This window comes from Lissotriton helveticus, chromosome 7 (genome assembly GCF_964261635.1).
Source record: "Lissotriton helveticus chromosome 7, aLisHel1.1, whole genome shotgun sequence".
NCBI lineage: Eukaryota > Metazoa > Chordata > Amphibia > Caudata > Salamandridae > Lissotriton > Lissotriton helveticus.
Window position 1 is genome coordinate 1,840,201,194 of NC_136068.1, and position 13,438 is coordinate 1,840,214,631.

Consider the following 13,438-nt stretch of genomic DNA (forward strand, 5'->3'; position numbering starts at 1 on the left):
ATTTCGGGGGGTCTCTGTTCTTTGTTGGCTTTGAGGAGGATTTCCGTTTTGTCTTGGTTTAGTTTCAGATGGTTTGGGGACAGCCACTTTTGGACTTCTATTAGGGTGTTGTTTATTCTTTGCATGTCTGCTATGGAGGAGGTTACTAGGTAGATCTGGGTGTCGTCTGCATAGAGGTGGAAGGGAATAGTGGCATTTTTGGGGATGATGGTGAGTGGCTCCATGTAAATGTTGAACAGTGCGTGTGAAAGAACTGAGCCTTGGGGAACACCTCTGGTTATATGGTGTAGGTCAGACATGAAGTTTCCGATTTTTATTCTTTGGGAGCGGTTTTGCAAGAAGGAGGTGAACCATTGTGAGACCACCCCTTTTGCTCCTACCCTTTCTTGTAGAACGTTGATGAGTAGTTTGTGGTCGACCGTGTCGAAGGCCACCGAAAGGTCAAGGAGTATGAATAGTAGACAGCAGCGGTCCTTGTCCAGTGATTTGTGCACATCATCTATGACACTTAAGATGGCAGTCTCTGTGCTGCATCCTTTTCTGAAGCCTGATTGGTGAGGGTCGAGGAGGTCGTTATTGTCCATGTGGTGGGTGAGTTGACGGAGTACACATTTGTCTAGTAATTTTGCTAGGAATGGAAGATTGGAGACAGGCCTGTAGTCCTTGAGATCCTTAGGGTCGGCACCTGCTTTTTTTATTAATGGTGTTACCTGACCGATTTTGAGGCAATCAGACATGATTCCTGTTTCCAGGGAGCTGTTTATAATCTCAGTCCAGAGAGGGGCTAAGGAGTGTTTGAGTTTTTTTGCCAGTTGAGCGGGGAGGGGGTCCTCAAGGTGTGATGAGGGCTTGGTTCCGGTAGTTAGTTCAATAATTTCCGTTTCAGTGGTGGGTTCAAAGGTTAGCCAGTTGTTGATTGATTGGCTGGGTGGTGTCCCGTCCTGATGTTGAATCTTGCATAGCAGCAGGAGAATTTGTACCTACTGTAATCATTTGAACAATGCTCCTGGTGAATACATCATTATTTTACCACATGGATTTTCTTGATCTGGTGTGCAATGTCTGTACCAGTACAATCTAACCTTTAAGACGCCCCCGGTCCAAGGAGCATCAGCAGATGGGAGGTTGTCCTCACAGATTCGATACATGATAGATGTCAAGTTGAACATGTTACTACCAGGTAGGTACTACATCACTCTTGCACTTTGTGCTCTGTATCCTTACACACACACACGAACAATTGATTCATCAGAGATTCTTATGGGGAAACATCCGGTTCCCTATTGTGTCAGGAGGTCAGGTGTTCCCTCTGCTTAGTCCTAAATATTTAAGGGGTATCCAAAAATATTGGAGTAGACGCCTCACTCACTTATCGTGACATGCTTCATCATCGGTGCCTATCCACACACTGGTAAGGTGGTACTACCAGGGCGGACTCAACTATAGGTGGAAATGGGAGTTCTTAGATAACGCAAACTGCATAAGCAGGGATCCAGAAAAGTGATTTATTAAAAATACCTCTAGGTATATCAAAAAGTTTTACTATATTAGGATGGTACCTGGGGTTTGGATAAAAACGTGGAATTTGTGGGATCTATTGAATGCAATTATTCAATAGGCTCTTTGTTTCTGTGCCAACATGTTTCGCCCTCTCTGTGAGCCCGGTCGGGTCTGGGGCCTTCGTCAGGGCTATGTCGATTGTATCCCTGCTTTTTTTTTTGCACACACACCATGCACACTTCTGACACCTAGTGCTCTCACCTGTTTTGGTTCTGTGCTCCAGAGGATTTTCCTCTAGTGCGTCTTTTCAAGGATCATGAGGTTCATGCGGGGTGGTGCCATCTTGTAGTCACAAATTCCTCAAAGAGCCAAGCACCGCAGGATTACCAAGGACCTCCACTCTAAAGCTATGGGCGGAGTTTAGGAGTAAATGACACACTGTAAAGGCCTCTACCTCTTCCACACACCTTTATCATGTTTAATTCACAGTCTCGTATTTTCAGAATTACTTAAAAACTCATTTGGAAGCATAAACTTTTAGTCTGCACAAATACCAGAAGCCAATTACTTTATAAACAGCACCAAACCTGGGCACTAGACTCATTCTGGGCAAATCACTTAATATGCCTGTGCCTAAATGTGTATAAAATATACTTGTACACAAATACAGCCCTCACATAAAGGATATCGCCGTGTTGCTTCACTTTCGCCATTGGAACTTTTTCACTGTGATCCTATGTGTGCATCCAACTAAAGAGAAGTGCACTTCAGTTCTAATGCTGGTGCGTCAATTCTTCACTTTTCCAATGCTTTTTTCTTTCCATTCTTTATCTTTTTTTAAAATTTTCATCGGTGTGTGTAAACTATGTTTTTAAATTAAACTAATTCAAAATCCCTTCAAATACATTTTCTTTGGGTTAATAATATTCATATTTCCCAGTTATGTACATTAAAACTAAAATGGATTTCTAAACCTGTACTAAGTACATGCGCCTGCTAGGAGTTCTGTTAACTTTATAGGTGATAATTTATTGTTTGGCTAAGACATTGGTAATTTTTTTGTTGTTGTCATATGCTTACATTGAATAAGTTAACCATTGCACCAGCCAACCAAGGTCATACCTATTTGCTTTGCCATTGCTTATTACGTGTATTTTTGCTGGAGTGGAACTCGCTTGAAAGCTCATAAAATAGGTGTTTTCATTATTTTTTTGGTTTCATCGACAAGACCTATTTACTTTATCAATGTATGTAAAATAAAAATCTGTCCTTTTCTGCAGAGCCATATGCATGATGTGATCTCAAACCGGCAGATTCTAAGAGAATCATGTATAGAAAGTACCAGGCTTCACTGATGTCTGTCCCAAATCCTATGATGCAGTGAACAGCAAAATGCAGCCATCTTTGAATGGTTCTCGTGGGGCAGCACCTAATGCTGTCGGTGCCTACCTCATAGAGGGATACACTTGGCATTCTCTCTGTGGCACCAGCTGTAAGTGAAGAAGACTCACACTTTCTATCGCTTGTATAGTGTTCAATACCCCTCTTGCGCATGTGAGGCAGTTTCCGGTACGGGTGGGTAAGAGGCTACGTAGCTTGTGGTGTGTGGGTGTTGGACTGTGTGTCTACTTATGTTCCTTCCGTGAGGCTGACGAGCATCTGACCCAGACTACACAGCAGGCACCAATGGAGGAGAAACAACATTTGCACCACCCGACTGCTGCAAAAACAACATTGGGAGGGATGAGGGAGCAAGCCACACCGACAACCATTTGTGTTTGTAAAAGCCGCTTTATTGAAACAGGTTCACATCACAATTTTATTAACACTGGCACTTTGCCTTACAAAACCAAAACCTCTCTAAACATCGAGTTACCTGACCCCTTGCCTTTTCCTCCCCCGCCCCTACGATCCCCGCATGATAAACCCCCCCACCCAGCTACATACCATACATACATTTCAATACATTAAATAATACACAATCTTATCACATTACATTTAAAAAATCCTAACCTCCTAAAACCTAACATCCTAACTGTCTACCTGCAACTGTAAGTAACAAACTCCAATCTAACCATTAAACCTGTTTAACCTTTCTCTGCTCTTGTTCACCAACTCCCCAAACTTAACGCTAACTTACCAAACTCCAGCCAAACTTGGCCAACTTCCAAAACAACTCCGCCAGCACCTGTTCCAAGCGACAGAATCACAATCATATAACCTCCTATGCACCTGTTCCAATCTCAGGCCTAAAATAAAAACCTACCCAAACGCCTCCCGTCAAAAAAGAAAATCCCACAGCCCAGGAAGGGTGGGCGGGGACAAAAAACCCTAAGCTACTGCGCTCCGAGCCACCAGGTCACCAGAACCTAAAATGGTGGCTGGGCAAGCGTGCGGGGGGCTAACTACCTTTTGGGCTACTAAATTTTAATTTGGGCTCCCTTTGGGCTATATCCTCAGGCAGCCCAAACCCTCAAAATGGCTCCTGCCATCCCGCTCCCTCCCCTCCCAATCTGCCCGGGGGCAGACCTCACCCTGCTCGGCTGCCCCCCAAACCCCCCTTCTCTACCAGTCTGTTATTCATATATTCGGAGCTAATGTTGGCTTTGCATTCCGCTGGCGCGTGCAGTCTGTGCAGTCCAGCCCCAGGTGGGTAGAGTCACTGTTGGTCACTAGATTCATTCCTGCCGGACTGGGGTGCAGTTTGTAGATTCACACCAGAAAACCTGTGTTAAAATACACTTTTAATCCGTGATCTCATAATCAGACTCACACATTATCCGGCCTCGATAGAAGAGCCCCATTCACATATCCGGTAAGTTCACACCCCTACAATTAGCATTACTGGGCTCCCCTTAAATGTGTGGGTAAAAAATTAGCAGGCATTCTCATTGGAACCCTAATGCTCCACTGAGAAATAGTTAATTACTGGTTGAATCTGTAATGCCAGGTGCAAGTTATCCAGTAATCCCCTATTTCTTCCTCCATTTCCCCAGGGTGTTCAGCTCTTTTGAACATCCAAATAGTTTTGCGTAAACAAGAAACTTCCGCAGTGTCACAAGGTCACTGGACCCCCTGGTGATTCATATTAAGGCCCATGATGGGGAAATCACACACACGGACACATATAGATGAATGGTAAGGCACTTGAGGCGCCATTTCATTATTCTCTGTGTCACTTGCTATGTTTGTAGACAATGACTATGTGATAGAAATGTGGATTTTAAGGAATACGAATGATTAAGTAAATCTGTATGGATACTGATGTTTTTAGGTCTCGCCTACGCAGTGCGCATGCGCTGAAAAGAAAAAAGACCTTTTGAAATCGATTGTGTCTGTGTCCCAAAAATATGCACACGCTACATTGCTTTGAATGGCAACGCGTGCACGTTTGGCGATTCCCTTGCAGGAGCGAGCTTTCAAACCATATGTTTGTAAATAACATATGGTTCCTACTCGCTCCTGCAAGAGAAACAGGCGCAGGCCCCCCCCCTCTCTCCCCTCCCTCTGCTGCCAGCTCGAGGCGTGCACTCTTGTTTAACTTGAGGCGCACACGCTTGTTTTTATTACACAGGATCAACACGATTGCCAGGTTGTCATTTTCAAGATTCCCCGAGAGATGGCACTGTTGCCTTTCGCATGAAGACCGCGATTACAGATTCTGTCTGAGTAAACCTTGGACCTAGAATATTACACTATTTATTTAGCGTTTAATCACTCACGATCCAGCTTCATAGCAGGACTAACCCCGAATCTAGACTAAAAGCAAGGATGCTGTCACACAGTTTATAAATAATCTGCTGTAAGTAAGGGCCATTTCAATCAAGAGTTGCAACCCCACCCATTTGCTTTATGATTGCCCCATACTTCGTCACCTCTGACCAGGCTTGTTCATGTAACTGCTCACAGGGGAGCCCGGGGTAATACAATACACTATTATACACAACACAATTTCGCTTGAGTAACTTTCAACAAACGGGTGTCTGTGTTGCGAAATGCCCTATAGACCATGGGCGTGTCCAAGACGTCACTCAGAAGCGTGGGGATTTCCTTTTTAGGGGGCTTTTCGGAGCGCGGACCCCACTATCCCCCAAAGCCCTGAGGTGGGAGGAGCAGCATTACGCTACAGATGGTGGCACGGAGCCCCTCTCAGTGACTGCCAGAGGTCATCTGTGCATGTGTGGGGAGCCCGGTGTCTGTCAGACACAGGGGCCACAGAGTAGCCTCCAGCTCTCACACGCTCAAGCCCCACAGACACTCACACCAGGTTCAGCGCACGTGGACATTTTTGTTACAACCACAGAGGATCTCTAGCAGTAACGCTTTGTCATGATGGGTTTGCTCACTTACACATCACTGGCATAAACTTCCATACAACCACAATCACACAAGTTCGCCCTCCGACACCGAATCACCATCCTTCATGGGGCAACATACCCACCATCATACATCCAAACAAGCATTTGCAATGCAATAGGGCTCACAGTTACGAGAGTTTCAGCTATTGGCACTGTAAGTAACAATGCCTTTTATTTATGTTTTCAAAACAAAAATTAAATTATTTACAACAAGGGGTGGTGATGGACAGAGTCTCTGAATTAAGCAGAGTACTCTCACCCAGTCAAGAGATCAGGGCTAGATCCAACACCGTTTTTTAGCTCATTGCACCATCCCAGTTTCAGAACCTGGCTGTATGCAAATTAGTCTGTCCCTGGCCCAAAAAAAATAAAAGGCATTATTATTTGCAATGTCAATAGCTCAAACTCGCGTAAATGCAAAACCTATCGCATTCCAAATGCTTTTTATTTACTTGTTTAAGCTAGGATTCCATTCACCTGGTCATGTGGGTGACTGTTGGTACACAAACACACACCACATAACAATACACGAATGCTAGAAACATCTGGAGTTTCCCATTGGGAGATGAGGGTCCAATAAATGGTACTTTCAAGACATGGGACATGTCAGCCTCGGAAAGGCACTATTGTATGCCTGGGTCTCCAGAGGACCTGAACTGTGATCAATGCACACACCTGAAGCCAATTCTTTGATGACCAGATTACTGAACAGAAAGTCAGTTTTTTCAGGTAGATGTCATCAAATTCAAGTCTCACCAAATAACACCTTTATTAACTGCACCCACCACTTCCTGGGGTTTTTACATTGCTCAGGAGGTTACAAATGATTTACTAGCATTTTGATACCTATGAGTTAACCACGCATCCTTCTGGGCTTTCCGTGATGCTAAAGTCATTGGGCATGATTCACAAAGGTAAATGTAACATTTTGTGTGAGTTTACAATAGTTTGCTATTCAAAAAGATATTTTACAGTTAGTATCTTTACGACAGAGTGTCTGTACATGAATATAGGGTGGTCCTATCTTTTTATGTGCGGAGACTCCGCAGTCGTAAAGATCCTAACTGTAAAATATCTTTGTGAATAGCAAACAATTGTAAACTTACACAAAAGTGTAAGTTCACCTTTGTGAAGCTGGAACACTGGCTGTATTTTTACACCTTGCAGCTGCAGCTCTCCGCTTCCTTCTGGCAGATCCAGTAGAAGCTGTTGCTGCATCGTGAGGACACTATGGAGCCGCTGTTCACCATTCCACACCGGTCTTCATCATCAGCAGAGCCTGTGACACTGAAGCTGTAGAAACAGGGACATTAGCGTGAGGATGGGGCTGTCAATAACAATAAGACACACTTTTATTATAGAACATTGGAGTGACAGACATAACATGTAAAGAATATTTTATTAACTCCTTTTGTAACATAAGCAGCCATCTGTATATGTTTCGAGATATCTGTAGATGCCACATGTTCCCCTAAACTGGGCGTACCCCCCAACCTCTCATACTCCTCCTCATACTTGTCACCCCCCTTGCTCTACTTCCTCCCCACCTAGTCTATAAACCCATTTAAGCCCTTTCCCGCTTCCATCTCTGCCCAACCCTTCTACCCACTCCTCTAACCCCCAGACACGCAGATATGTAGGCACCCTCTGTGTGGGTTAGTAGCACCCCCACAAACGTCACCACCCCGTTTGTAGCCCCCTGGGGTCTCACCCTTCCCTCCTTGCTGGCGAATCATGGTCCTCCCCGGTTAGACACAACAATATTTCCCCGCACCACCAGCATGCAACTCCCCAATACATAAACAAAAGAGGAAGGGACGGCTGCCCTCTCCACCCCATGACGGTGGTTGCGCCCTTCCTCCTCCTGATCAGCTCGAGACAATTGGACCCCCCACTCCTCCCCCTGACATTTGTTATCCGGGGGCTACCCAACACTAGAATAGCTAGCCCTCCAGACTCCAATTTGATATGCGCCATCTTCCTGTGCCCTTCCCCTCCAGCCTCCTCCCCTTCCTCCCCCATTTGCATTTGATTGTACTGTTTATTCCTTCCTGTACTACACGGTATCCATGTTGTGTATTTTTGCTTGAATTAAAAATGGTGACACAAAAAAACAAGCCTTGGCAATGTAATAGGTCGCGCATTGCTGAAAGCTTGAGCGAATAGCGTTGTTAATATTAATGCAATGCCAATAGCTCAAACTTTCGGAAATGCAAGAGCTATTGCATTACAAACTCGTGGATTAGCATATAAAGCGAGAGTGTTGCAGTCCATTTGCAATGCATTAGCTGTCCCATTATTGAACGTTTGAGATATTGGCTTTGCATTATTATTAGCAAGGCCAATAGCTCAAACTTTCAGCCATGCGAGACCTATTGCATTGCAAATGTCTGTTTTTTAATCCTATCTTGGATCTGTTTAAGGTTTCTGTGAACGTATTATCCCAAAGACATCAGTGTTTTCGCAGATAACTCCCAGTCAACGTGACTGGGCTTTCACTACTTCTTCCAGCCCATTCCATGGCTAAAAGACATGAAACATTACAAAAACACACACCTGCCCTACACACAGCGTGCTTAACACAAACCAGCAAAAATAAAAATGGGGCTAGGGCTCCATCGCCCTCTGACATACACAGGTAAATTTAGAGAGACAGCCTTTACAACAAAACTATTACAACGCATGCCATTACATCACATGTCGCTGCAACGCAAAAGGTGTGCAGCAGTAGGTAAAAGGTGTTGGATTTAACTCCAACATCTTCCCTACTGTTGCACACACTGGAGTTAGAAAAGTAAATTAATCTATTCCAACGCCTGACAGAAAGTCAGAGTAAAAGTTTGTGTTGCAATGGCATGCGTTGTAACGTCATACAACGGTCATTTTATCTTAAAGCTTACTATCTCCTCTAGTGTGTAAAATGTATTATCTGCTGGGAAATGTACAGCACCATACTACAATTTGGAGAAAACTCAGTCACCTTGTGCACCTCAGAAAGGGCACAAGGCACATTAATTGAGGCCTGTCTTTTACACAGGGCTCACTAAACATCATGTGTAATCCATGTAGTGGATGTTGTATTTCCGACAATTATACTGGATATATTTCTACCTGTTACAGTAGTGTAAAAGTTTATATGAGTCTAAATGCGGCCTGGTTAACAAACACCAAGCGCTACATCTTTAACACAAACGGTGCTCTAGGTGCAATATATTTAACACTACTTGGGAACATAACCAGTACCTAAATAAATATTTCCGCCTTTTACAATAATGTAAAACGTTAAATAAATCCCCAAAACAGTAATGTAATTTGTAAGTTAAAGCAAATAAATAAGCATCTTATTCTTAAAAAGTATATGACCCTACAGTGAAAAGCTTCCCAAATAGTGATTTAGGGCAATTCGTAACATATTTACGTCCCACTCTAACACTCATAAGCTAGTCTTACCGCCGCTAACAATCATAACAGTTATGCTAATGGCGTCCTGTTACCTTTTTAACTCAAAGTATAAAGTATTTAACCTTGTTCTGGGACTGCAGACTCATTGTCGCATCGTTCTTGGTTTACAAAAACTGTAAGGTGTAAACATTAGAAAGTACTTACGTGCTAAATATAGCCTAAAGGTTTCTGAATACAAAATTGACCTTGTGACCACTTTTTGATTGCTAAAATCAGTTAATGAGCAAAACAAGACGTCTGGAGTCTGCCAAGCTGTAAAGATTGTTATCCTCCTAACCAGCATATGGCATTTTTATTGCACCCTAGATGTTTGTCTGTAAAAGTTACCAATAGCAAAACACACACGGAATGGGTTGCCCAACAAATACACTCCATGCTGTTCTTAAGCGTAAAAGCCCATTTATTAGGACAGGCTGTAAACATAAACCTTCAACAAAAACATCAATTTAAAATCAACAATCCCCAAAAAACCCCACCTTTCATTCACCTCGTCCATTCTCCCCTCACCGTTGCTGTTCACTTCCCATTCCACTATGTGTCTCTTTTAACTCTCTATTCACCTCCTCACTTATCTTTCAACATCCTCCCCTGTATCTCCGGCCAATGTACCCTTGCATCCTGCACCCCCATCATTCACCTGTTTCTCCCCCCCACCGAAGGGGTGGTTGTGCCCGTCCAGGACTCCCCACCCCTCCAAAACACTGCCATCCGGGTGAACCTCGGAGGGCGGTTATCTGCCCCACTCCTTTCTACTGTGCACCTTTCCCCCTCACTCTCTTGTTTCCCTCCTACACCAGATAGACTCATTCCACAACTTGCTTATCACGTCATGCATCTCCATCATATAATACGCATTCCCTAATTGTGAAAAGTGCACACTGTCGTCCCTGAAAACTAAAGGTTCCTCCAGTCGTAGCCCAACATATCCAATTACTTTGATGTCCTTAGAGGCAAAAAAAACCTTGATTGCCCGATTGAGCTTCCTGTGGGCTTTCTCTACTGCCGCCGGCTTCACTGTCCCTTTCCACACTGTTCGTGTACAAACTCAGTCCACACAATAGGGTTCTCACCATATTCCTTTTCAGGACCTCCAAATCCCTCTGCATCAGCTGAAATATTCCCAATCCTTACAAACATATCAAGCCATTTTCCCCTATATGCAGGACAAGCATATCTGGGCAACCTCTTTGCGGAACCATTTTTGTCAGCCAGACCAGCAAGGCCCCCCAATGCATCCCATCTGTACCCCACCAATGCACCTCATGGTGGCTGCTTTTCAGACCCAGGTTACGGCCGTAGACCTGTCGTTCTGCATATCTGGCTGCCCAATGTACGAAAGAGTGTCCAACAATCTAGGTAACCGTCTTGGCCCCTGGACCCCCAACACAACCTACGTCAAGAGAAATATGTGAGACCTCACATGTAGGCTGTCATCCGCATAGTGCTGCATGCCAGTACCCCCTCCCTGTCGATCCAAAACCCCTCTCCCCTTATTTACGCACATAACGCTCACAGCACCTGGACCTCCGCCTCATGATCTGATGTATCCTGTCCCATGACCAGCCCAGCTGAGCTGCCGTTGTCGCTGCCCAATTCAAAACGAGTGTGTGTCATACCTTGCTGGGTCCTAACTCACCCGCCACAAAGGCATGCGCAGTACTGCCAATAGCTGAAAAGCTGTGACTTTCTCCCCGAAAGCATGACAAAAAATGTCACGAGACCGTACCCTTGAACCTTCAAGAAGACTCGCCATTCATGCACAGGACACACGCCCACAGTCTCATTCAACCACACCCATTTACCCTTACCTGCCTGGTTCGTTTTAGAATGCCCCAACGAAATCCCCATCCCACTGTATTTCTGCATAAATCCTGGCCATCCGCCCCTTCATGCCCAACAGCTCTGAAACCCAAGATGCCCCAAAAAACATCCACAGCATGCATTGCCGGAAATCTGAAACCTCATATCTATTGTAACAACACATGGGCAAACCTCTCAACAATTCCTGCAACAATTCAAAAGTGAAGGCCTCCCTGGGAACCCCCCTCGGCCCCTCCCCCCATTCCCAGCCCCAACCTCTTAACATTCTACTTAGCAACTCATCTTTCGCCGGGTGAAAACCCGCAAACAACTTACAGTAAAAGGAAATCCCAGCCAACTTCCCAGCTATCGTCGTCTGAGACAAACCTTTCTCAATACAACTCAGAACAAAATGTGTAACTCCCTGCTCAGTGTCCTGCCGTGACATATTCCATGTATCCTTGGTCCAGCCCCAAAAAATTATCCAAATTCAGCCCAAGCCAGCCTGTAGCTGTACCTCGTAGAGTCCGCTATAGACTTCTCCACCAGGTCTATCACTCTCACTCCCCCCAGGCCTAGATGCCTTCCGGCAGCTCTGTCTTGCATGCATCCGCTCCAGGTGCCATTCGTCGGAATCGTCGCCACTGCGAAAGAGACAAAGTATCCACAATGTCATTACTTGCCCCGGGGACATGCTTCGCCCAAAATACTACATTAAATTGCAAGTATTTCAGCATGAAACTACGCAGCAGCCGCAAAACCCTCAAGTCCTTAGCATTCTGATTGCTCACCAACTCTACTACAGTCATGTTGTGTATATGGAACAGCACCGTCCTATTCTGGAATTCCGTGCCCCACACCGCTAAAGCCACCAGCAAAGGAAAAAACTCCAGGAAAGCTATACTCCTCCCTTGTTTCACCCAATGTCTCGGCCATTCCTCCGCGCACCATCAGCCATCCCAAAACACACCAAAACCAGAGGCCCCTGCTGCACCAGAAAAGATTTGAACTTGCAAGATCGTCCTGTCCTCTACAAAGTCCCACAACACTCCATTAAAGTCCGTCAAAAAGGTCTGCCATATTCTCAAGTCCGCCCTGACTCCCATGAAAATCCTGACTCTGTGATGTGGTAACTCGGCCCCTGACATAGCCATGTCAAGGTGTCGGCAGAAAGTGCTCCCAGCTCTCACCACCCGGCAAGCAAATTCAAAAAGCCCAATATTTGCTGCACTGCCCTCAAATCAATCTTCTTTTCACCAATCACTTTTCACAAGAAAGTCTGTATTTCAAGCACCTTCCCTGCTGGCAAATGTGCCAACCACAGTACTGAGTCGAGTTCAATGCCTAAGAACGTCAACCTATATCTGGTCCCAGCTGTTTTCTCCGGCGCCAAGGGGACCCCAAACTGCTCCGCCATGGCCTGAAACTGTTTTAAGGCCCTCCCGCAAGCACCTGACCATCCTCTGCCAATGAACAAGAAATCATCCAGGTAGTGTGATACCTCCCGATGACCAATTATCTGCATGAAAGCTCACTGCAGAAACGTGCTAAACATCTCAAACAGGCACAGATCTCTGTACTGGGGTGAATGTATGACATTGTTCTGCATTCTGTCCATCAACTGTGGTTTTTGCATTTGTCACCCCGAGTGGGATGGGTATGCTCATACGTGAGTCCCATACACTCCACACCACTGGATTCAAGCAAGCCGGGCTGAAGACGGCTGGAATGCCAGAAACCGGTCCTCGGAAGCTTGTTTCCGGTCCAGGGAAGGCATGGCTTGGTAGTTCGGGCTGGACTGTTCCCATGAGGCACAGGGTCAGACTGATTTGCATATGGCCATGTCTGAACTGGGGTGGTGTGGAGTGCAAAAAACGATGGATTTAGGCCCAGATCTCTGTACTGGGGTGAATGTATGACATTGTTCTGCATTCTGTCCATCAACTGTGGTTTTTGCATTTGTCACCCTGAGTGGGATGGGTATGCTCAGACGTGAGTCCCATGCACTCCACACCACTGGAATCAAGCAAGCCAGGCTGAAGACGGCTGGAATGCCAGAAACCGGTCCTCGGAAGCTTGTTTCCGGTCCAGGGAAGGCATGGCTTGGCAGTTCGGGCTGGACTGTTCCCATGAGGCACAGGGTCAGACTGATTTGCATATGGCCATGTCTGAACTGGGGTGGTGTGGAGTGCAAAAAAACGATGGATTTAGGCCCAGATCTCTGTACTGGGGTGAATGTATGACATTGTTCTGTATTCTGTCCATCAACTGTGGTTTTTAGGTCGAGCGACCTATCTCAATGCGCATGTGCGCATTGA

The 13,438-nt window shown here is 45.4% G+C and overlaps 1 protein-coding gene across 1 annotated transcript in view; it reads right to left on the reverse strand.

Moving 5' to 3' along the window:
* Positions 1 to 7,012: 7,012 nt before the first annotated feature.
* The window catches only part of LOC144769738 (killer cell lectin-like receptor subfamily B member 1A), a 188,082-nt gene continuing 181,656 nt past the window's right edge, over positions 7,013 to 13,438 (reverse strand). Inside the window, exon 4 of the mRNA XM_078653918.1 lies at positions 7,013 to 7,151. Coding sequence (XP_078510044.1) covers positions 7,013 to 7,151 — 139 coding nt within the window. The remainder of the gene's footprint in view (positions 7,152 to 13,438) is intronic.